The sequence below is a fragment of the Chaetodon trifascialis genome, chromosome 4 (assembly GCF_039877785.1).
Source record: "Chaetodon trifascialis isolate fChaTrf1 chromosome 4, fChaTrf1.hap1, whole genome shotgun sequence".
NCBI classification, from domain to species: domain Eukaryota; kingdom Metazoa; phylum Chordata; class Actinopteri; order Chaetodontiformes; family Chaetodontidae; genus Chaetodon; species Chaetodon trifascialis.
Genome location: NC_092059.1, coordinates 2557934 through 2584528, shown reverse-complemented (window position 1 = coordinate 2584528; position 26595 = coordinate 2557934). Strand labels below are relative to the sequence as shown.

The following is a 26595-nucleotide window of genomic DNA, read 5'->3' as shown; positions in this document are numbered from 1 at the left end:
GGTTCCAATGTGCTAAATCAATAGAAAGTGTTACTCCTGACTAAAATGCAGGTTTTCTCTGTCTCTCTCTGTGAGTACATGGATTGGCGTTTGCAGTTTTAATGGACCAATCTCCAGAGAGGAGGCCCCTTTGATACCCATGGCAATGATAAGCATGCATTGGCTGGCTACCATTGGACCCCCATGGCAGATGGTGAGTGTGGGTCCTGCAACAACACATTTCTTTATGTCAGCCTTGTCTCTGTCTCTCTCTCTCTCTCTCTCTCTCTCTCTCTCTCTCTCTCTCTCTCTTTCTTCAGCCAGTGGAATAATGAAAAGCCCAATTCTGGTCATGGCTAACTCAATCTCATTATAATCTCCCCTTTTTTATTCATTCGGCCCCTTGGGATGCTGTCTGCCAGCGATGTGGCTTTCAACCTCCAGAGAGAACATCTTTTGAAACAGCCAGGAGACCTAATGAAGTCACAGAGTGGCACAATTATTTCCCAAAGACGGAGCATTAATGTACTTGAAAATTCCCTCCGGAGAAGCATGATGACAATTGGTTTGTACAGCTTTGATCGCTGCTTTAAATACTGCCCAAGATAAACTGCAGGGTTAGCCCCCTTTGCCACTGGTAAGTAGAAAACCCAGAAGTGGCTATCAAGCATTGGATACATCAAATACTCAGCCTGCAATGCTAAAAACTGGAGTTTAAAATAGTACATAGCCTTAATATCACTTCCTGTTGGGAAAAATGACACAAAATCACACCGATAGCGAGTTTCACCAAAAGGAGTTAAATTAGTCTGTTTGCCGCAGGCAGGAAATGGGCCACCATCACAAAACACACCTTAAACAACAGAAAGGGTCGACAACAGCTGCAGCTCAAAGTTATATCTGCACTTTGTAATGAAAGTGGGAACGCTGTCTGTTATTAAACTGTATGGAGAGTAATAGATTACACCAGAAACAACTTTGAACGGTCTCATACAAAACACACCAGAAATTCATCTTTTGATTTTATTTTGCCGGCATGTTTCTTATATCATTATTGCACGGTGAACCTCAAATATGTCACCAGTATTCACATATTCTCTGCTGCTCAAATCATAAAACATATTGCTTCCTGCGCAGCAGACAGTTTCCCTCAAAAAGACCCGACAGTCAGTGGAAGCAGCAAAGACAAAGTCATAAACGTTCAGGTTACAACGATGTGCTGACATGAACATGTGAACAATTAGAATAATACAGATAGAGCAGAACTTGACATAAAATGCATAAATACTGGCATCATGGAACAACTGCAGGTTTTTCAGTTTCTGTGAAGAGCTGTGAGCGAAACTGTGACAGAATCACTCAGAAATGTTTGAGTTTGTTTGGCTGATTAAGAATAATTAATAATAATTCGCTACGTCTTTAAATTTAGTGACATTTTTGTATCATGCGAGTTTATTATTAATATCACAGATTTCTATACAAATATGTATCTACAGAAAAGTCGTATTAGGATCTGACTAAAAGTCTAAAAGCTTTGAGGGTATGAAACGTGGAACTGTTAGGGAGCGTAACACGTCCACGACTTTAAAGGGTTAGTTCAGATTATCTGAAGTGGAGCAACAGTAGTTCAGGTGTAAGAAGCCAAAACATATTAGCCACCAAATAAAAACCTGCCTGTAAAGTCAATCTAAGTTTTCCATGTTAGTCTGGACCTGAACTCCAAAGTGACACAATAACACAGAGAGACGAACCGATCGAGGCGACGTTAGAGCAGCGACCAGAGCTAAAATCACTGTTTCTGTCAAAGGAGTCTGGTGGATTTGAAGGGAGCACAGATGGATACAACGGCTTCAGCTGCAGGTCGGACGGAGCTGTCTGATGAGAAGGAGAAGCAGTGAAAATAGTCTAAATATAGCGTATACATTCAGCATTTTCAGCTGGTTAATATGTTTTCCTGCTGCGACTGCAGCAGGACATCGCTTTACTTCCTGCACCAGAGCTCCTGCTGCTTCTCCAAACTGGGGGCGCGCAGACCTCCAACTACTGGATTAATAACTCAACAACCACATTTCAGAAATTTTGAACTAACCCTTTAAAAGCCGCTGTGTAACAAGTTGAATAGTTGAAGAAAGAAGATAAATATATAAAATACCTAAAATGACCTTCAGCTGTTAAAGCTAAATATGTCTTTGATTCATGAAAATCTACAGTTCTATTATATTTACTAGCTTTTAATACATGAAAAACTATCCTGGGCCAGCCGTCCTGAAAGCAGCATATACATTCATATTCATTCATTACAGATGGTACAGTATATATTCATGTTTTTCTTTCTAATATTGGACTTTAAAGAAAAATATTTCTCAAAATTGTGAAGTGTGAGTTTGCTTTGGCGATGGATTCAAGCAGACTGAACCGCACAGGTGTGCATGATGCGCACACAGAACAAACCAAAGGCAACGTCCTGGGACAAAGACGACATGCCCTCGCCCTGGGATAGACCCTGAAAAACGTTCAGTTCAAGCATCGCTTCAAAATGATCTGTCATCTTTGCACACTGCATAGCCTGTGTGGAAGAACGGAGGCGTCCCTGCAAAAGAAGCACCAAGTCTACGAGTTGTAAACAAGTTCAGAGATCAGGCGATGGACATGCAGATGCTCGGTGGGTTTGAGAGTGTCCAGTCTGAAATTTAAGCGCAATGTCTCTAATTACAACATTTTCTTACTCGTGAGAGACGTAGAGAGCTGCCACAATGAGAAAAATGCTCTGACAATGTGTTACCAAAGGTTTCCTGTTCAGAGTTTTCTCACTATAAAAAGACGCTGCTATCGTGGCTGTAATGAGAGCCGGAAATTACACCGACGGCTGAAGGTTAAGCAGAAGAACAACGACAGAACAAGCTGTCCCAACATGACGCAGCATGCTGAATGTCACTTTGATGAAGAGAAATGCTCTCTGATTCAGGCACAGAGAGGTGAGACCCTTCAAAGCGCCCACCGTGTAACGACAGCCCTGTGAACACCGCTGAACAAGAGCACAACTCTACTTTATGTCGGCTCCAAAAGAAAGTGAGACGTGAGCTTAATTGAAATGCTGTTTTTCCAGTAGAGGAGTGGCAACGCTCCTTTTGTTCTGACAAAAAGTTTCTCATTAAAAGAGAGGAAGATATCGAAAAATGTTTCTGATAATGCTGAACTTTTCTATTGAGATCTGAAATGTGGATATTGTGTTAAAGCGAAATGATTAATTATTATTAAAGCAAACTGTTGTGTCATAATAACAAGGCACTTTTTTACCATGACAAACAGAGGAGAGCAATGTTTTCCTAACAACGGCAGCTCTGCACTGCCGGACTAGCTTAAACTGAAGAAAGAAATCCTAGAAGTGGTATTATAAGGCAAAGCATAGCATTAAAATGTCCCCTAGTAAACTTTTTGCTAATATATAGAGTATTTTTAACATGTGCTATCAAGTGGATTAGTGATTATATTTTTATATAAACAGTTACAGGACTAATCTAAAACAATGTGCTGATATAAACATTGTGCAAATTCAGGCAACAAATTCAGGCAAGTTCTACTCAAGATCTTGGTGCGCACCAGACATGCTTATTTGTATTTTGTGATGAAGACCCAAAACCTCCACCATCCCTGTCCCTGAGTGGGGCACGCTGGTGTGCAGGAGGTGCCTCTGTAAATGCTTGATCCAGTCCTCCTGGATAGACAGGGGACCCTGGAAGACGAGATCACAGAATCTGCAGAGACAAGAGGACAAGCAGGTTTCTCGAGTCACAGCACAGCCAGCCTGAAATATACGCTGTATCGTATTATTTGACTGTAACAAGGTCCCTCCAGCACCCAGTTACATGGTTACACAGATTGGCTCAGGTGGGTCGCAGTCACCTGATCCATATGACACGTACACTGTGTTTGCTGGAGGGGACAGTCTCAGCAGTTTATGAGTAATCTGGAGCTGATTCCCACCTGAATCTCTGACTCTCTCAGAGAAGTCATTGCTCCTGTGATATTTGTGATAAGGCATTAAATGTGGCCACATTTGAGGTTAAAATGGGGAGCAGATCTAGAGGAGGGATGACACTCTGGAGGAGTGAGGGTATGAAGGTGGTCTCACATGGCCAGACCAGCTCCACACTTTGAGAAAGGTCCAGCTGAACCCATTATCAGCCCTTTACCTGAGATAGGACCTGGACTATCTCTAAAGACTGCTACAGAAGGCCATCACTGTTCCCAGGAGGCCTCTGGGCCACTGCTCAGGTGGCAGGTGGTAGAAGACTGGGCAGGTCAAGGACTAGGACAGGCCTGCTTGGTGCTCTGGTGACTTGAGGGCCTACTTACAAACAAATGAGCAGTAAGGGCAGCAGAGCAGGAGAGCGTGGGGTACTGCTCTGTTCATGCCCTGCAGCAGCTGGTCTTCGGTGGTCCCAGATAAGGACTGACGTCTGCTCATGCATCATCTCATTTCTTTCATTTAGGGCCTATATGAGACATGGAACCGGGTGAGGAGCTCCTTCACGTCAGTCTTCAGTGAGAGGACCATGTTTACATACAGCATGCGGCCTCGCATCCTCTGTACCTGCAGGTGAGTGTGTATATCTCAGCATTCAAGGAGTGTAAAATCTTCTTTTTCAGCCCAGGCCTCAGTCTTGGCTTCTTCTGCTTATAATCAGAGCCTGAAAAGACAAAACGCTGACTGCATTATCTGAGGGAAAGAATTAAGTTATCACTAACGAGAGGCATGAAAATATAATCCCAGAGCCGAACTATTATTCACGACTGACCACAGATTGAGCCGTAGTTCATTGTCACAAACTCACCTGGTCCTTCGAAGACGCCGGCCCTCTTCCTGTGTGCATAGGCGTGAAGATGAGCAGGAAGCAGTGCGCCGTTACACTGCACGCAAATCTCACTTGAATCACATTCCTCTGAAAGATAGAACGACGAAAAGAGAAATTAAACTCAAAGAGAGCAAAGCAAATGGATCCAGATGTTTAGGCTGAAATTATGTGATTATATTTCCACTTGCTTCATCTGCAGGCTTTAATGGGAAATTTGATTGGATGATGTTTTAATTTTAATACAGTTTAGCTGAAACGTGGGTCTCACATCAAGGTTTGGGATCATCAGACGTTCGATGGTGCAGCATTTAAGGAGAAAATCATTGTAACAGTGTTTGAGTTCATGCAGTAATTTTATTATCATGGAAAACTGTTAGTCCCACTGTGCTCCGACGCCGCCTTCCACCTGGTTTCATCCTAAGCATCTGATTTGCACTTTCCAGTTTGAAAAGTGTTACTGGTGAAGTTTAACACGATTTTGTGTCTTTGGGGGAGTTATTTTCACATACACAACCTCATGAGAGTCACAGAGGATTCATAAACTACACAAAAACTGACAGATGTGTTAGTCCTCTGACAAAACTGGAGATGACACTGCTGTGCGCCATAACAGGGACTGCTGAGTCATCACTAAAGATTAAAACTAATCTGAACTTTCACTTTTTCATTTCATTCTGGCTTAAAGGGAATTTCTCACTGAAAATGTCTGAGCAGAAAGGAATAAACACTGATAAAAAGATGAATGTGAGCCGCAGCGCAATCATGAATATTTATCATCTTTAACACCTAATAACAAGTAATCTAAAGGGCACTGACAACAGAACACTGTCTTTGGACCACTGAGACGCCATAACAAAGGAAAGCGCCGTACCATTCAGTTTAAAACAGCTCAACAAACCTCAAAATCTTCATCATCATCTTTTTCAGTATCTGACTGAAAGTGTGATTTGGACAGACATTAAACGAAAGTGTGTAAACACGGATGATTGGCTTCCAACTAAACATCAAGAGCATCTCATGATTTTTTAATCTGAATTTCAAAAGCACTCACACAAATTCAATCCAGTGTGTTTTTTCTTTTTCCACAAATCAAATGATCGTGATCTCTCCTCGCACCGTTTCACTGGTATCTACCTGCTGAGTGCAGCTGTCTGTCAAGAGATACTGAACATTCATGGTACGGATCGTTTGTGTCTGAACAGCAATAAACAGTGGACTCATCTGTAATCAACCAAAGCGAAGCGACAAACATATGATCTTTGACTGCATCAACACCGCTGCTGAATCCTCAACCTGAGAGGTAAATACTCCAGGTTTCACTGTGATGTGAGGGCTGAGCTGCATGTCGTGAAGAGCTTCTTATGTCTCTGTTTTGCCAAATATCTACAAATGAGGTAAGCTGGACTTGAGTTCGTACCGTGAGCCCACTTGGGTTCCACGCTGGTCCTCCGGGTCTCCTCTGTGTAATCTTTGGTCAGGTCTCCGAGCCTCCTGGTTGCATAGGCGTCCTGGTTGCTTCTCGCTGCACGCTCCATACTTTTCTGTCTCATCTTAAGCAAATCGACTAAAGTGCTGGAGGAGGATTTAGAGCCTCTTTGTGCTTCTACCAGAAGCGTCTTCCTGTCTGAGAAGGCCTCTGCCTCCAGCTTTGGTACAAGGCCGTCCAATATGGGATGTGGACTCTCATACTGGATTTTCACTGGGATGCCCACGCTCATCGGGACCAGGCCGGTGCTGAATAGCTTCTGTGAGACAAAGGGCCGTGAGGGGAAGCGGCTCTTGTCGAGGACCTGGAGGATGTTCCGATGTTCTTGTTTGTCCTGCAGGAGTTCATTTAGGATGCCCAGCGGGGACTTACTGCTGCTGCTCACTCTTCGGCCAATGCGTTTCAGATGTCCCCTCACGTGGTTGGACAGTCCGGTCTTGGTATCAAACCAGCCCCAGCACAGGGGACATGTGTGCTGGCCTCGGGTTTCTGGCTTCACAGCTGTAATAAATCACATGATGTGTGTCATAAAAGTTTAAATGAACCAAGTTACTGTTTCTAATATTACACTGCATGAGATGGCTTTATAATGCGCAAGCTTTCATATCCACTATCTGTATCACACACTGCAGCTGTTAATCTAAAGTGGACGTAATCAATATTTTTGACAATGTGAGGAGTGCTCGCAGTGACGAACCTGCAGAGAATTATCAGCTGAATCTACGGCTCATCTCAGCTTTACAGAGCTTCATAACAGGTCTCTGATCGCTGTCCAGCTGTCCGGCTGTCCGGCCCACGACTTGACTATTTTGGCCAACTGTGACTCACAATATTCTGAGATTCTGCAAACGGATGATTATGTTCAACGTGTTATATAACCTTTAAAGATATCTGCACATGGCAACAGCGGTATGGTTAGGGTTTGGGAAAGATTACTGAAGTTACAGCAAACAAACTGCTTCTTGGACGCTTCTGAAATGGAGACAGAACGTGTCCAACGGAATAGCATGACATCAGTCGCTCTGTCAGATGTGCAGCGGACAGAACCCGACAGAATCAGCTCTGAGAATCTGGATTTAGGCACAACAACAACACACTAAAGTAAGAATAACGTACACCACCATATTAGTTTCGATGGTTAGCATGCTAACATTTGTCAGTTACCACTGACACAAAGTACAATTCATCCTGTTGGGAACATAAATGTCATAGCAGTCCAAAGAAAGCTGTCAAGAGATTTCATTTAAAACCAGAACTGTTAACATCGTGGTGGCCATAGAGGAAAAGCTAGAGGATCACCAGAGTCTATAGGATTCATCCTCTGTACGCATGAGCCAAATTTCATGGTAATCTAGTCTAGAGTTATGGACCAGTGAGGGACCAACAGTCTAACAGACCGATGCCATCTCTACAGCCAATGCTGGTCGCATGGCTGAAACTCTGATTGCAGGTGTGTGCCGGGTTGCAAACTTCCTTAAAGACCTTTTGTGTTGCGCTGTCAGTGTGTAGCTGCTCGTAGCTCAACCCGTACTCGTACCTTTTCTCACTTTCCTCGTCGCACAGGGGATCCTTCTCCGGATTCGTGGTTGATGGTCCCGCAGCGCCACTTGCTCTGGTGAAACCATGTGGCGAGCGTTATAGCTCAAACCAACTCGGTGAAGGTGCCCTCGCACATGATTGGACAGACCCACTCCGGACTCGAACATGGCGGGGCAGTACGGACAGGGCTTGTGTTCGACCCCCACTGTGGGGAAAACCTCAAAGCTGTCACTCGTAGACGTACGAGGCAACTGTGGGGAATCATCACGCGCTGCTGTTTCGATATACTCCTCTTTGATTATGAGTTGCTCGATGTCACTGCAGTCTTCATCGCCATCATCTTCATCCTTGAGTGCATGGGGGCTCTGGTCTTTGGCCGAAAACCTCAGCCTCTTTCTGAAATACCTCCGAGCGTACGGGTTCCTTTCATTCTCGCCGCTTTCCTGGAAGCTGCCTGTAGCTCCACCGGTGTCGTCACTGAACTTACTGCTGCCCTCACAGCCTTTCTCTAACTCCTTATCTGCAGACTGTTTCTTTAGCCGCTGGCTAAGTCGTGGCGATTTATTACCATTCAAATTGTCGATAGTGTTATGTGCAGGTGTTGACATTTCTCTCACTGATGGAGAATTTTGCTTTGCTTGTAAACTCCTGCGTACCCACTCGTTCTTGCTACCTTGACACAACATCTGGTCTAATTTAAGATTTCTGGCTGATAGTAAAAAATCAGGGGTTGCAGGACAGTTTGCCTGCTTTGTGCTGCCAAAAGCCTTGCAGTCATCGTCTCCTTCCACACAGGTGAGATCAGTTGCCACATCTAATTTTTGCAGGAGTAACTTCCCGTGCCTGTCGACCCTCCACAATGATGGTGAGAGCATGCTTTTGGCGCAGCCGACGGGACACTTCAACTGAGGAGAATTTGCAGTTTTTTCATTGGACTTTTGAATGTGAGCGTCCCAGTTTTCACCGGAGCAGAGGGTGAAATGGGTCGTTTCTCCAAACTTAGTCGACAGATTTGGTTCAGATGCAACAATTCTGGGCTGGTCATCAACCTCACCATTACCACTATGCGATTGCTGGCGCTCTCGCTCGGAGCGTCTTTCCAATACTATACTGTCTCTGCTTCTGAAAAATCCCATTTTACACTGAAACTGAACACGCTTCCCTTCCTCTGCATCATTATGAGTCGCTTTCCTATATTGCGGCTGGTGCATGTTGAGGTGCGCGACATGTAAGTGTGCTTCGAGTGCTTGCTGCGTCAGTGTAATGTAGTTACACTCCTCGCAGAAGTAGTAGTGCTTTAGATTATCGTGTGTTTTGGCGTGCTGGACAAAGATTTTAGGACAATTGCAACCAAAGACACACTGAGGACACTTCCTGCCTTCGAATTTGGTATTTTTGAGACTTTTGATTTCTTCCGTAAGTTTTTCCAGCCTGTCTTGGTGAATAATGATGTGGCTCATGAGGGAGCTGCTATCACAGAACAAACGCCCACACTCCCTGCATATAAAGGGCTGTGAAACATTCTCACTGTTCACCTGATTATGCTTGCCTAAATGATACATCATATGTCTATGGAAATGCATTTTTTCCTTGAAATTAACATTGCATACGGTGCATGAAAAGAGAAGCGGATCCTGCTCAACTTGCTCTGTCTTCACCTGTTCCACTTTTGGACTAAAATTGTCTCCATCTTCACGGTCATTTTCCTCATTACAGCCTCGCCGCGCTGTGCTATAAATACAGCGCTCAGAGTCTGAAGCTGTGTTCCTAGACAGATCTTTGAATGGCACACCAGAATATTTAATATCAGCTTGTGTACCCAAAGAATCATCTTTGTTGCCAGTGTCAACATTTTCAACATCATTACCGCTGCAGAGACAGAAACGTCTGTGATTTAGGCTGTTGTTAACCTTTTCCGGAGAGCCTGACATGCATTTTACATGCAGATTGTGCTTCATGTCTCTTTGGTGCATCACTTTGGTCTCCAGCCTTCTGTCGTCGTGCGAGGAGCGCTCTCTTGTTGAATCCCATCTGATTACTCCAGCGTCATCGTAATCATCGGAGGAGCTTTCTGACCGTTCTACGTCCCGTCGAGATCTTGTTTTCATTGTCTGCTTTGTCAAAGGTTGGCTAATGTGCATTTGCTCCGCACCGTCACCTGTCAGTGTGGAATAGGCCAGTTTAGACTCATTCTCCTCCGAGTGAGACAGTGGCGTGTTGACACCTGGCTGTGTGGCCAGTGTTTTTACGACGGGCCCCGCTGTGTTCTTCCAAGCGTCTGATTGAAGCTCACTAGGTGGTGGTAACACCTCGGGGCTCGTGTCCTTCTCCGCTTGCCACGCGGCATCCAGGACATTGTTGGATAAAACAGTGCCTTTGTTCAGGACACAGTGTACCTCTGAGGTGGGGTGTGAACCAGGTCCATTAACAAGTGCTCCTGAAGGCAATGAATTGCCTGCATGGGGAACAGCAGGGACACTGCTGTATACAAATGGATTCGGCTGGGTTCCATTTAAAGGGTTTTCGTGTTCATCTGAGGACAGACCTGCAGCATTGTTCTTCAGGGAGAATGTGTGACTCTGTAATGGCTGCTGAGTACGACCTGGGCTGTCAGACACAGATTCCACGTCTTTGTCCTCTTGTGCATTTGGCTTCAAATCAGACATAGTCGTGGTACTTTCTGAAATATGAAAGAAAGTCAGAAAATGTTTAAGAGCACTTTTTAATCATTTCAAGAAAGTCAAGCAAGGCGAGCGTAATATTTCCTTTATTCTAGTGCAGTGTCCAACCACGTGAAGACGATCTGCTGGAGGAAATAACGCAGATGCAAATTACAAAATGAAACACTGCTGCACAACAGGTATAATAAAATCATGCTGATAATGTGCTGCTGTTAAAAAAACTAGGTTTTTTGGGCTATTTGAGCGGCATTATTCTGTGCCACATTATGATTTTCCAACACCCTCTCTTGCCACCTCTATTCACAACAAACCCTGCTGTTAGCCCTGAATACCCTGGCGAGGATGCTTAATTATGTGAGCGTACCTCTGGGATACAACCTTCCTGCTTCTCCACATAAAGTTCTCAGTCGACTGCTAAAATTGACCAATTTCCATGGGAACAAAGTACACCTCCAATGAGATCATATTGCGTCTTATCACTCTGTGATGGTGCCAACACAGATCCCAGCATGAGACTGTTGTTACTTGAATCCTGACAAATTGGCAGGCACACAATCTGTCTAAAACACAAACACAGACCCACACAAAGAAAACATATGCCTTCGCACATACGCACACACAATGACTCATTTATTTCATATTCGGACAAATCTCTAAAAACTGAAGGCTTCGAGTCGTTAAACAAGATTAGAATCGGCATACAATTAAACGTGTGTGCTCCATCTTACAGCAGATTACACTCGGCTGTCCGGAGCTGATTTACTTTAAAATGTATGCTCAGTGGATTTGACATCCAGGGCTGGTTGCTCTCTACAGGAAGCAGCGTTGCTAACGAAGTGGTAAATTCAGTGTTAATGAGTGGCTTCACTGTTACCACCTCAGAGGTAAAACCTTCCGAGCTCCATATTCTCCCCATCTGTTGTGGTGTTAGAGGTTCGAAAGGGGAACAGACGCTCGACATTTAAAGCGTGCTTCACTGTTACCCCCAAACGGCAGGGTGGCAAAACCATCAAAATATCTTGGTTCAGAACGTGTAAGCCTCATTAGCAGCTGACTCACACAATTGGCTTCTATATATAACGAACTGGGGTTCAACAGAAATATAATTCTTAAAAATGCATTTGCTTCTATTTACTTCATTTAGTCAATGTTAAAAGGCTGACTTTGCCTTGCCTGGAGATATTTACAGGGATTAGGAGCTTTAATACAGTTAAGCTGTATGCACAGATCAATCTGCTGTGAGCTTTTTCTAACCCTGTCTGGCATTTTCTCCAAAACACTTGCCTCATTTTTCAGTTCAGTAAATGAGATTTAAGAGGAGCGACAGCGTCACTGTTTACTGTTTGACGATGGAAAACAAACTCACACTTATGTGTTGAGCCATCTTTTGGCTTTTTTAATGCCTTTTCTCTGTGTGTAAGATGTATTTCTCACACTGGCATCTGTGCAATGCAGTTACCATTTTATTAGATCCGTCTGTACAGTCAGATATAATCCAACACAGCAGCCCTGCAAGTACTTCTACCTTCGTGAAAGAGTCAATTGAAGGTTATAGTCAGAGGTGTCCTTAAAATCTGTCCTTGGGGGACAAAATATTAGGAACACACTCAGTGGCCACTTACTGTAATTAGGTACAATTTAATGCAATCCAATACAGCAGCTGTGCCGTCCTCTGGCTGCTCAGCTCCATATTTATGCAGCTTATACTGTTCAGTTTTTGTTGAGAATATAGTGGTGGTCATTGTATTGACAGTTTTCTCTAATCTTCTGCTCCCACGATGCACAATGTGTGAGTGGGATGGTGAAAACATTAGAAACACACCTCAACATAATGCAGAATGAACACCTGTGTAACTGATGTAATAAGCTTGTTAATAGGTTTTATTGTTGTATTGGATTGCTTTGGTTTGTATGGGTGTATGTAATAAACCACATTCAAATAAAAGCTTGAATTTGCACCAGCAGCTAAAAAAGAGCAGGATAACATGCAGCATGCTCTGCTGGTTGGTGGGCTGGGACGAGTGCCATGTACTCACATCAGCATGGCTTTGAGTCTGCTCACAACCTCAGTGCATGTTAAGCCCTATTCTCTTTCATCTGGCTGTCATTCTGCACTGTGTACATAACATTTACCTATAAAAACTGTGCATTGATTACTTGTTTCATTACACCAGGTAGCTGTGTAAGTAGTAATTTTGCATGTGCAAACATGCAGAGACGAGCCGAAGCAACAATCTGCCTCCATCTCAGTGCAAAGGTCAAGCATTACTGCGTGACCTCTCCATCTAATTTTGTAATTACTTCCTCATCTACACTTCAGGAACCATCTCTGCGTTAAGGCTGAAATCTCCAGCAGTGTGACGACGATGGGCTGTAGCATCAGTGCTCCAGGAGCTCAGGCTTTTTCAAAACACACATTTCACGAGGTGTAAGTGACTCCAATGCAAAGAAAGCTAATATTCCATTTGTTTTTACAAAGTAAATGTGCAATACATTTTTACAGTTGTTCAGACAATGCAGGACAATAAATATAACCCTCTGAGAACAGTCATGGGACCAGGAGTGGGGATGCTCGGCCAAATGGCAGTGATGATGGCTCAGACCCTTTTCTTACTGCCCACAAGACCAGACAAGATATCACACCTTAAACTGCACCTGATGCAGCATGGGGAAAAAAAATGCTGAAAAAGCTCATAAAATAATTAATAATAAGAATTTGGGTGCAGGAGAGGAAGAAGCACCAGTTGAGGATGAGCAGCAGGAAAATAATGACGCCTTAATGAGGTCAGCGTGGGGTCACAAATAACATGTACAGTAAATCCCCAAGATGTAAATGAGCGAATGAAACGTCAAGACTGAACACAGATTAAACCCAGTGTACGCTGTATGATTTGTTTTTTCAGGTGTAAAGTTACAGAATTTACTTGATTTTGGGATATTCTTGTGCTCTTCTGGGATGTAAAACAGTCAGTAAGTCGATTAACTGGTTAGTCAATTGACAGAAAATTAACCAGTTATTATTTGAGTCAAATATCAGGACTAAGAAATGTATTTCAAACAAACTGAATCTGTCATTTTATATATAAAAAAACAATTAGAAAATAATCAGCAGATCAATCGATAGTGAAAATAATTATTCATTACGACCCCAGAGTCCTGCTGTCCACTGCGAAGGACAGTGTGGACCTGAGCAGGTCGGGCAGTTCGTCCACCATTAAGACATTTTTCATCATCATCATCGTAAAGATTTAATGCAAACAGGCTGAAATCCCCAAACTTCAGGTCTGAGGAGGAAGACAAACAGATTGAGGAGGAAGACGCTGGCGCTGTAGGGATGCAAGGCTGCGAATGTCTAAGCAAATTCCTTCTTCCTGTTCAAGTGAAGACCCAGGCTGGCAGCACAGTGGAGACGGCACAAAAAACCAACTGGGACCAGTCAGCCAAACCATTTCAACTGCTGGAGCTGTCTGTACGGATCAACAGCCAAGCCTCCGTTCCTCTGCCATCGCCTTTGCTGGAGAAACGTCTAAACAAGGGAACCACGGTCCCTCAAGTACTGCACCACACTACTTCCTCAGCTAATGGGATCTATTGATTTATTTGACACAATGTGAATTTATGAAGCTGCTTCTTAAGTGTGAGAGTATCAAAGTGTGGCTCAAAACAAACAGAGATTCAGCTTGACACTCCAGTAATCCCAAGGTGAGTATGTTCTCTCAGCGAAGGTGCCACAGCGAAAAGAAAAAAAAACACTGTTAAGTTCTTCTTCTGCTATCGGAGCCCTGCAGCATCAAACGGCACAAAAGCAGGAAGAAATTAGCAGCGTGCCAAAATTCGCAGAAGAATGTGAAACTAAAAAAACGCAACAATGAAACAGCCTAAATTTGCACGAGAGAAAATAAAGCGAGTGGCTTCACACGACGTCTTTGTCTGGATTACATACTCTTTTATCCCACTGAATTCTTGTCACCCAAAGGTCATTTCCATAATAATGGTCTCCATTCTCCCTAATGGGATTTTGGCTGTGATTATGTATGCCAGCGCCTTGTGCAGACACTATCAGCCCTGTCATCCTGAATTGCACAAATGTAATTACACAAAGCCTTTGATAACTAAACAATGTAATTTACTGCTTGAGTGGAAATATATGCTGGAGTTATATGAGTCAAATTACACAGTACAGGAAAACATATGAGCACCATCGATGGGTTGATGCAAAGAGAATTATGTTCTTTTAGTGAGAGCAAATTAAATGCTAAGACATGATTTAACAACAAGAATATTTACGATTTAAGAAAAGATCCACACATAAGTACGACCGGAAGTGCTAATTTAAAGGAATAGTTGGACTTTTTTTGGGAAATACTCACATTTGCTTTAACAATAATGTATGAGAACATGTGTGAGGGGTATACATACATACATGATAGACAGATAAAGTGAAAAAGGGACTCCCAGGAAAGAAAGAAAGCAAGAAAACATCATTTGAAATGTCACTAACATTTGTGACAAAGCTAATTACTAAAAACTAAACACTAACTTACTCAATGTTGTGCGGTTCACATCACGAGTCTGTTTTTAGCCGCAAACACGAACACCATTTCCCATCAGCCCAGTGGATATGGACTGTACCAAGTTACAATTAGTTTGTTTGCCAACAGAGTAAATGCTGAACTTTGTTAAAATCATGACGGTTGAACGTGAATCAGAGACTGAAGAGAAGCTAGCTGGTACGAGACGAAGCTGCAGCCAGCAGACGACCGAAGAGACCGAGAGCTGAGGGAAACAACCAACACGGCTCTGAAGAACCCATCGACTGTACCGCTTGTTCCACCGCTCATTAATGAACACGGCGTATCTCGTTTGCTTAATGTGTCCAAAAATTAGCCGAGCATAAACAGCAGGTTGCATAGGTGTGCTTCGTTGCCTTCAGACAGAGTCAGGCTGGCTGTTTGCTGTGCTGAGCCGAGCTCGGCTTCGGGCTGCAGCTTCGCGTTGAGAGGACAGAAATAAGAGACAAAGATGTACGGCTTTAACTAATGAGCTAGACTATAAACAGTATATGATCATTCATGATAAGCACATGTGATGACAGTGGAGTCCAAAACAGACATACAGAGACAGGACGTGGGTCAAAGCCTTGAACTGCAGGTGAGACTGAATCTCCCCAACCAAAAGACAATCCCATCCTTCAGCCAAGGTTCAACACCAGCGTAACATGTCGAAAAAAATCCTGCCCACAACAAACTTCTCTCCCCCCCGCCCCCCCCCCCGAAAAAGGGAACGAATGAAATGGCTGTGATGGTAGATTTACTGATGAAAAAGGTGAAGCGAGAACATTCGGAGTGATAAAAGGGGACAGGGAGCGAGTGACAGTTGGGTTAAGACAGAAGTCATGTTCAATAGCAGGTAGAAACATCAAACAGTGAGTTCACAGGAAACCCATGCAACCTTGTCTTGAAGGAGGATTTTCTGTTGTGTGGAGTAGATTATATCTGTTCAAGCTGCTGACACGGCCTCATTTGCTGCCCGTAGTGTTGGAGGGGGATTAAACGATATAAACTTTAAAGCTTTAAACAATACCTTTCAAAATTAAATGGATTAAGGGAGGGATGTCTGATGGGGATTTCCCAAGGCTTTGTTAGTTTTAAACTCTACTCCTTTTAAAGGCGGGAAGAGGGGGGAAAAAAGCAGCGGTTGGAAATTTCTCAGGCATGTGACCGTTTTAATGAGGCTGCTCTCACGTTGAGGAGGGCAGCGGGCGCAGGAGGGCTGCCGAGCAGATGGCTCTCATAAACATCATATCTGCTCTGTTTAGATACACGACTCCTCGTCTCCCAACACCGAGAGGAAAACAAACCCGGCCATCACCACAAGCACTACCCACTTGCCCGCTTTTGGCAAGCTGCGCCGGCTCGTTGAAATGGCACATTTCCATTTCTTGCATTTCTCCTTCATAACGGTATGCATGAGCTGCGCAATTGATATACATAACCTCTAATCTGTTATAAGTATGCAGGAGAGATGCAGCGATTGCAGTGGTGGGTATTTTTGTTTAGTGGCAGTTAGGATGTTGACTTTTATTAAATGTTATTATTACCATATAACTGAAAGTATGCACATACTGAGCAAGACAGGAGCTGTTGCTATGATTAGGCATGCTCAGACGCTTTCCTCCTCAGTTCAGATGGAAGAAAATTATATATATATATATACATATATATATACATCAAACTTTGTTGCTGCCGCTTTGCTGGAGACATGTGACCATCCAGATGAAAGGGAGTCAGTGTCAAACTGCTCTCCAAATTGAGGACAGGCTCCACATTGCTGAGCAGACATCAGTGAGCTTAAATATGGAGGCATGTCAAGCATTGCAGGTATTAGGATGAAATCTCTCATTATCTTCCTTTAAAACATAATGTGAGTGCACCGCGGCGGGGATAGGTGGGGAAGGCAGGGGCCTCGTAGTCACTAATGGCAAGCAAAGCCAGTCCTCGGTAGTCACCTTCAATTCTATTATTAGACTCTAAACAGTAACTGGATCAAGTGCGTCGTCTGCAGCCTCAGACATGGCTGAAACGACTGCGATCGCACGGGGTCAACGAGGCGGCGTGCGCGGCGGAGCCTGCAGTGAACAAAGAAGAAGCGAGCCTCTGAAGAGAAAACGCCAAAACTGCGGCTGTCAGGAAGTCACAAGGAATTCGTAGGCCAACAAAAGCCTATTTATCTAACTCTATCAGGAAAAGTGGACAGCTTTAGCACTGCAGCCTTGACAGCAGTGGGATTCCCTTGTCATCTCCCAAGGTCCACACACACACACACACACACACACACACACACACGCATGTAAGGCGATTATTCAGTACTGCTTGTCAATTGTACCTTTTCAACCCGGATCAATGCGTCGTCTTGCACCAGGGGCCTGTATCAGCACCAGTCATTAACATGTGAGTGCCACTCTATCAGCTCCAGCTCCAAATAAATCAAAGGGTCGGCCACAGAAGAAAAGGGGCTAATATTTCCTCAATAACCCCAGAGAGACACCATGGAGAGATGCAAATTGCCTCCCAGGAGACCCCGGGGGATGTGAAGGAGGAACTTGCTGGGAGGCAACGGGAAGCTAATGAGTATAATGGTAAATGTATACAAGGAGAGGGAGAAAACCCTCTCTATTCATACCAATTAATACAATCTTATCAATGGAGGTGTACTGTAGAAGGAGGGCCCACGTCTAACCCCTTGCCCTCCTCCCCGCTTCCACCTCGCGAGCATCTGTATTATTCAACACAGGCCAGGCTACGGTCATTAGCCCTGTGGGAGACTGGGCCAGGCCTGGGGAGTTAAGGAGATTTTAAAAACCACTCACTCCTCACATCAAAACAAATCGGGCCAAATCAAAGGGGCTCAAAAATGTCCTTTCTTGGAGGGGTGAGGGAGGGAGCTGCCATTGTTGTGAAAGGCTGCTTTCTGCAGCGTCGACGCACAGAAAACACGAGACAGAAGAAGCGTCATCAGTCATGCTGCGATGGAAGGAAAAAGGATTACTGATGAAATATAATTTATACCATAATAGTGTTAAATTTCTTTGCATAATAACTAGAAAATGGTGGCATCAATACATTTTATTCATTAGATGGTGCTTAACAACTATGACATTTGAGCTTTTTTTCTATATCATTAGCAGATTAACAGGATTTTTTTCAGTTTCTTGTTAGAAATGAACACTTTAGTTGACTGAAAATGAAGATTTCACTGCAGCTAAAAGGTGAAACAAACCCACACATCGAGTGAGGAAACAGTTCATGGAGCTAAGATCATCTCACCTGTTCCTCATACAAAAAAAAGTGTTTCAGGAAGTCATTTTCTCCGTCAAATTACTGATGTGTTTTTCTAGATCATTCAAGAAAGAAGCAAATTTATTTAGGAAACTGGTTGAAATAATTATCAGGAGTTATCAATAAACAAAACGGTTCTTCTTCTGGTTTTCTTTTATGTATCATCTGACTCAACACAGATCCTCCTGACTACATGAACACAGCAATGCAAGCTGGTATTAAACACACTTTCTCCTTACTGATAAACCTTTAAATATTAAATATATTTATTTCTCCTTTTCACAGTCGGTTATTAAAGTAGCGCTGTAATATTTACAGTGCACCAAATCCTCCGCAACACCAAATATCACCAACAGGTGGCACCTGCAGCCGTGGAAACTCGCTGAAAATGCAAAATTGTTTACACGCTTAGCAGAGACACTTCAGTCACCTCCAATAACGCGACATCACACTTTAAAGGTGCGCTGTGGAGTTTTTCTCGTAAACTGTTTACATTCAGTGTGCGCGATGTAAACAAAAACTGCTCCACAGCGCCACCAGTGGTCAAGGGCTACACGGGGGACCTTTAAGTTACCTCTGAATCGATTTGGCCGTACAGCTGAAAGAAATTGAAGTGCTATGTAGTCCTAGTTTAAGGAAGCGTTTGAACTACCTGAAAGGGCAAACAAATGCTTCAAAAGCATAAGAAGACGAAGGAATGCCTCGATCTATCATTTTGAAGGTCATTTATAAGGGTGGAGAAATACACCCGACAGCAGCCGATTGGAGGAGGATTTGCCTCCCAGAGATCAGCGAGGGGACTGAAATGAAGGTTAATGGCTATATAACTTTCTACATGTATAATCCTATACTCCAGATTTCATTGAGCATAGCTGTAAAAGCCCTCCGTCAGCATAATTGTGCCTAACCTGTGCCCCGCATGCTCAAATCTCTAAAATATCACATCCAGCTCTGAGAATGAGTGGGAAATTAATGAGGAAAGTGCTGAGCTCAACCTTAGATAGGTATCACAGGAAGGGTGAGCCGCCTCATGGCTCATGTGCAACAGAAGCCCGCTAATCCAAACCCTCGAACGCAGAGGCTGTTTGGACTTGAGAAATGTTCGGAGGGATAAATACGAGACCGTACTGATCTGAATGTGGATCAGAGTTAAATATATCAGAAACTGCAAGCTTTTTTTAGGTGCTCTGGTAATTTAGATTAGGTTGTTGCATAATGAATAAAATCACAATTAACCCAGATGCAAATAATGAAAGTGCACAAGATGCAAAAAACAGAAAAATACTATCACATTTTTATTATTATTATTATTATTATTATTATTATTATTATTATTATTATACATCAGTATGTCCTTTCGTCATATTCGTCAATTAATTCCGGTATTTTTTTTCCTTTGTGCATTACTGACTTGCAGATTTCCCATAATGACAATCCTGCATGTTAAAGATTGTAAATAATAAGACATTTTTTGTGTCCATCCTTTATTCCTTTTACCATCATCCATTCAATTTACTGTGATTACACAGAGCACATGAACTGATGCTGCTTTTCAACATCTCGTCCTCCTGAGCAGAGCTGAGAGCATCAGTGATCATATTCTGCCCCTTAGTGGAGGAAACGGTCCATAACCTGAGTGAAACAGGATAATGGGAGGCTTGATCTGCAGAGGCTGAGCATCAGGCTGGGTTGTGGACATCTGCAGCTCATGACTTAGGTGCTGCTTCACTCAGCCTTTGATGGACCAAAGCAATTTCACCTGCCAGTCCCTCAGATTTAAGCAGCTGCAGTCGACTCTGCTTTAAAACAAACTCCTCTGCAGGAGGAAGTCGCTCCCATGGCTATTAAAACGTGGAGTTCCACACAATTTAGATTTAAATTCAGGTTTGTGAACATGAAAAAAATCCCAAACTATCAAGTAAAAAGAATGGAGATCCAAGTTTGGATGTTGTCACGACATAAACTGTCTTCAAAAGCTGCTTGCTTGAGGGTTTTTGTACAACCAGGCTGCATAATGTGTGAGAGAATCAGAACCACAGAATGAACCCTCGTCTGTGGAAATTCATCCAAAATGTGCTTCTGCAAATCCCTCTCAGTAGAGCTGCCATCGCAAATTAAGCAAGCAAAAGCTTTCTCGTATCTCCAGCAGCAGCAGTGAACGTTCGCTAATATGAGCTGAATGGAAGCAGGAAAAAGACAAATATGAGAGCTGAAATTACAGTTTGAGATGCAGGTTTACATGCATGTGTAAAACCAATGAAATGCTTAAAATGATCTGTTTGTTACACATTCTGCCAGAAGCTGCCATTAAGTGTGTTACAATGTGGTGCTTGAGACCTGATCCTCCCTCATGCAACATAGGTATTAAAGTAAGGGGACTTAATGAGATGGAGGAAATAACATAAAGCTTTAAAAGCCCAAATGTATGCAGAGGTGGAGTCCTAAAACGGCCTTTTTAAGGCATTAAGGTCATCAAAGGCATTCCACACTCTCCTCAGCTGCAGTCTGCACATTTTACACAGCATGCATGCTGCTTAAGATCTTATGTTTCTTTGAATTTTAATGTTTTTGCAGCTAGAAAAATATGAACACTGGATAAAGTGCACTGTTTAAGAGCTGCATTCATCAATCACTTTCTTGATGAATCAATTAATTGTTTCACAGTTTCACAGAGCACAAGGTGACAAACTGCTTGTTGTGCCCACCCATCCGTGTAAAACCCAAAGATATTCAGTTTATTATCACGTAAGACAAAGACATGAGACAAATCTTCACAAATGAGAGGCTGGAACTGGGAAATGTTTGGCATTTGTGCTTTCTGTCATTTAAAAAACGGGACGTCTGCAGGGCAGTGCAGGGCCTGTCCTCAATGAATCACAGAGAGTCTGCAAGAGATGCTCATTTAAAGGACCAACATGTTACAATACTCATTAAAAATAATTGGAAATTAAACAAAGTCTGTGTTTTACCAGGCTGATGTCGGGTTTAGTGACAATAACCAGCAAGGAACTACCAATGAAAGCTGGATAAAATAAGGCCGAATAACCTTTTATTAGTTATTTTACAGAGGAAATGTGCTCTCTGTAAAATAATGTGTCATTAAATGTGTAATTTAATGATCAAACCACGATGATACAATTTCAACCTGGTGATAATTTCAACATTGCAGCATTCGGCGGCTAACATTTGAAGAAAATCAAACAAAGACTGGAGGATCATAAACTAAACACTGGTTGTGTGTCAGTGATTCTGTTTCACACTGGAAAATAATCAACAGCCAGCCTGTCACTCCCTACAACCTGCCAAGCGTAGGAGTGGAAGCACTGACACATGTAACTGACATCTCAGATTTAATTTGACTGGTAATCACACCCAGCTATAGTTTCAGAGCATTTCACACATCTGAGCTACAGTTTCAGGTGCTAAGCCGGTAAGGAGACACACAACTGTGCCTCTGAACGATAACACCTCTTCAGAGACGGTCACATTTTAGGTTTATGCTCTGCCATTGTGATTATAATAATGATAATACTAACAAGAACATTAGACTCCACGCAAAACGCATTTCCTTGCTTTTCAATTAGGATGCAATCAACACTCAGCTCGAGCTCGAGCTCAGCTTCAGTCCTTCAGCGGGTATTTGAGACGAATGATTAACGTGCATCGCTTCACGGCAGGTCACCTTGTTGTGATTCTTGTCTGAATCCACAACCACGAGCTGATAATATCACTTCTAATAAGAGTCAATATTCCTCTAATACCGCCTGTGTTTGTCACATTTGAGAGAGCGGAGCTCAATAACCACGCAGAATGTTTAACGAGATGAAACGACAGGAAGAAGCGGTCGGCGTGCGCCCACCAGTCGATTCCTCCACGTGGCTCTGTGCAAACACACCTGGAGCAGAGACACAAACACCAAGACGACGTCCTTTAAGTTTGGCAATGAAGCTGAAAGCAGGCATTTGCTTTCAAAGATTATTTCAGCTTTCACGAAGGTTTTGTGGTTTCACGTGACACACCCTGCCTCCAAATTCAGACTCCATAACTGAAAGCTGAGGACTCCATTTCTTGAAAAGTGGATCCACACAAGGACAAGAGGAAGCATGATTTCAGGGTCAGATCAGAGCTGCAGTGATCAGCTGATCGATCGGTTCTTTCACCTTTGTGTTTTTGCTTAAGAACTCACTGCTTTATGTGTAAAAATGAGAATAACTACAACAAAAACCAACTTTGTTCCAATGTTTTCTTTCTTTTGTGGTGATTATTGTTAATATAAAAGCAGCTAAATACAGAAATGACCATAAAGTATTGTTAGTGTTCGTACGCTGAATGTTTCATATAGTAGATATCCCTTTATCCTTACCCTTTCCTTTATCCCTTTAGTTTGCCACAAAGAGTTATCAACACCAGTCAGAGATAATAAGAACAATAAAATCCATTATATTTAACCACACAACTAATAAATAATAAACACAAGTCGTGCATTATGTCCTGCAGTGGACAGGTGAACTATGACATCATAGGACATCAGATTAGCAAACGTCATTAAGCATCAAGGTGAAAAAACTTCTGCTCTTCTCTGTTTTATAGATGGTTATTTAAGATATTTAAGAACAACACATGTAATCTGAAGACGTCTCCCTGGGCTAATTCTTCACTTCTCAAACCAGAATCAACACTTAAAATGACTGTTACCATGCTGACCGTACGTCACAGCAGCAGCACAATGTGTTCGCCTGAATGGAAAATGAGCACCATCACAAACTTACTGAGGAGGATATATAAGGCCACTAGTTCAATGCAAACAACATGGAAACTGGAGCTGAAATGGTTTGTCAGTTAGCCAACAAAAATAAACCTGCAACTATTTTAAAAACTTTAATGTCATGTTTTATGGAAAAATGACACATTCTCAGGTTGTCGTGTGGTTTTGCCGCTTTTCTCTTTCTTACATAACAGCGAACCAGCTGTTGGACAAAAGAAGCCTGCACTGACAGAATCGTGGCCGTGGACAAATTTCACTATTTTCTGACAATTTAACACCATGATGAAAATAATGTTTGGTTGCGGCGCTAATGCGAGCTGGCATTTCTAGTTTCACGTCATAACAGTGGAAAGCGAACAGCTCGATATGCTCTGAAAGTTATTCATTTCATGCAGATGATTTAATGAGTCGAGGATTGATTCGGTCAATGTGATTCTATGAAAGCGTGCCGGCCTTATTTCCTCGCCTCCGATATATTTCTGCAGACCTCAATGTTCTTGGTGGAGCCACCTGATTACTAAAATATCTCATCTCTGCAGCTGCTCCTCAGCTGAGTTGCTAATTCAGGCCAGTGTACTCCCATTTAAGTAGTCCCAGGTGTCTTCATTTATAGCTGTGTAAGCAGCAGCCAGGCCAACAGAGAACACATAACTGTTTGCTATGCTGAGCATTCAGGGACTTCAGGCATCTTGGTTAAAATATTTGACCTTGTCAAGTGACATATAATCAATTTGTAGATAACATGCCTCAACCATCTGATTTATTTAGTCGAGCAGTTGACTCCTTTACTCTCTGTGGTACGCTAATGCAGTAAAATCTACGCTAGGCTGTTAAGCTTCTTCCTATAGCCATGAAAGCTCGTCCTTAAACACCTGCAGGGAGTGATGGACTCACTAGTGTAGGTTCGAGCATTGATTTTACAAAACTCCCATTCCTGAGCTGACAACAACCACAATGTAAATAAACTCCCACAGAGTTATGGAAGTTCCTCAGTGCCAAAACTACTGAGCTACAACAGAAATAAAGGAAGTGTGCCATCTAGCAAAGGTCAGTCACTGCCTGCATTATTTCATGTTCAATATCCGGAATATTTCTGCAGGAAAACAGTCAAATGCTGCAGCAAATGTTATCAAACACAGCCCTTCACTACAGAACATACTGCAGGTCTGACCCACTGATACGAGCTCACGTTAAATACAATAAACGCACATAAAAGACGTCAGAGTCCTGCATTCTTCGTCAAGATTAGGGGAGGGAGAGACTTTAGCTGAACCAAAATTCCTTCAAAATTCACAAACAAGCTAATTTTGAGCAGAAAAAACAGTTTATGCGTGTATTTTGTTGGAAAAATGATTAACATCCAAAGCCAACAAGAATCTGTGACTACATGTACGACGCAAAAACAACATGAACATATAATTTAGCACGTAGTTCCTCTTTAAATCAATTCCAATGCTATCATACGAAAATGTACTTTTCAAACGTTATTACAACTTCCAGTACAGCAGCTGCAAATTCAATCATTTCAGACTAGAGGCTTCCATGATTCTACAAGGATCCGAGAACCCAAGAGCCAACCCAGGACCCAAACGAGTTGAGTCAGGAAATAAGGTGAAAAAATTAAAAGAGAATCATCTTGAAGAGGACAGACAGCAAATTAGCAATGCTACCGTTAGCTACTGTGACTACGAACAAAAAATCATGATTATAGTTCAATGGAAAACAGTCAAAGTCATCTTTATTGTGCTAAATGCTAAAAAAAAAAAAAACTGCGAAGCTGAGTCTAAATTAGATGCATTTTGCCAGACTTTTCAGGTGAAATAATGAGCGGATTAGCGTCACTGTTTGAATCAGCGCGAGAGGAATGACAGAAATCCTGTGTTTGACAAACTTTCTTGGAAAGCAGGACGGATTGTGCATCGAGCCTGGACACAGAGGAGAAAGCTACTAACGTTATGTTAAGTAAGACACAAAGTTTTATTTTGAAAACTTCTAAATTAATGTTAGCTTGTTAACAGCAATCAACGGTGAAATTAGTGCCAACATCTCCCAAGTTTGAGCCCAACATTGTGCTCTGCTTTCAGACGTGGACTTGTGAAGACCTCTATTTTAAAATGCAATAATCAGGAAAAAATCCTATTAGAGGCCCAAAGTCCAAAAAGTCTCCCTCACTTCCTTGTTCACTGCTCTGTATATAATAAATACAAATATAATGAAAAGGCATTCAACAACCACTTTGCATCTGTATTGTTAGTTTACGGTAGAAGTAACACGGACGCAGATTCAACAGTAAATCATAGTAATGCAGTATTGAATAGGGAGTGATTTGAGACGCAGGCGGTCCGGTTAGAGTTCAACTTTGCTTCAGCAGCAGTTTCGCCATTGATGACCTTCCATACAATGAGGGTTCAGGCTTTTTAACAGGCCATGCAAAGTGAGAGAGGGAAGGCAGAGACATGAAACTTAAGAAATGAAGTTTACTGCAAGCACGCAGCTCTGCTTTCAGTGCTTTGCACACACAGTTTATCCTCTTCACACACGAACTTCATCTCGTCTTTAAGGTAAACAGCTGCCACAAACCGACTGGCCTTCAGTCCAAACTGACATGATTTCAGACAAGCTATGCGACAGCAGCTCTGCACACGCGCTGACCCACAAACACCGAACCGCACCGGCGGCGTCCTGCACGCAGACTTGATGCTGCAGAAGCACTAAGCGGAGGGAAGTCGAGCTACACCTTTCAGTCATCACTCACTGCGGTGTTTTCATACCTGCACGGCGACACATCGCTGACTGATGACCACACCTGGCGACAGCGTATCAGTGCGCTCATCAGACCGTGCAGCGGGCTGCAACACCTACCTCAGCACCGCCTCAGGACGACGGCCGTGTCCGCAAGTCTGTCAGTGACACCATGACTCGTCTCTGCAGCTCTGAGACTGTCGCCATTTTGCTTTAAAATCACGCAGGTCGCCCTGTAGTCCGGAGGAGAGGGATGCTCACGGCGGAGGTAGAGGAATGCGCGTCACCCTCAGCGCTCACCGAGCCCTTATACTGTAGATCCAGGAGCGACACACGTGGAGCAGCTCACCTTCATCACCCACCTACAGGACTGAAAAGACCCCAGAACATCTTATTTTAAGTTTGTGAATGAGGTGCATGACCTTGAACTGCACCTTACATCCCAGATTAAATCTGTATTCTTCATCATCAGACACACACTGCAGTGTATTTCTTATCTGCTGAAGTCATATGAGTGAAAACAGGACATTTGTCTTCTGTGACCATGAGCTGAATTCCAAAATGCTTGTAATGAAAGTTTCACTGGGGAAAATACTGAGCTACTGTTGTATATTTAATGTCCAATTGCTCTTGTATGGGTAAAGCAGTGAGCTTTAACTCTCATTTAAATTGTAGAATAATGATGCTGAATGCATGCTGAAGATGCATT

The 26595-nt window shown here is 42.9% G+C and overlaps 1 protein-coding gene across 1 annotated transcript; it reads right to left on the bottom strand.

The window, feature by feature from the left end:
* Positions 1–1009: 1009 nt before the first annotated feature.
* On the bottom strand, positions 1010–26118 carry znf644b (zinc finger protein 644b). Its single transcript, XM_070961245.1, has 6 exons — positions 26007–26118; positions 7859–10540; positions 6253–6822; positions 4815–4922; positions 4574–4670; positions 1010–3734 (listed from the first exon to the last, which is right to left on the bottom strand). Exons 2-6 carry the CDS (start codon positions 10524–10526, stop codon positions 3557–3559), a joined length of 3621 nt encoding a protein of 1206 aa, XP_070817346.1. The 5' UTR covers positions 10527–10540; positions 26007–26118; the 3' UTR covers positions 1010–3556.
* Between the last annotated feature and the right edge of the window lie 477 nt (positions 26119–26595).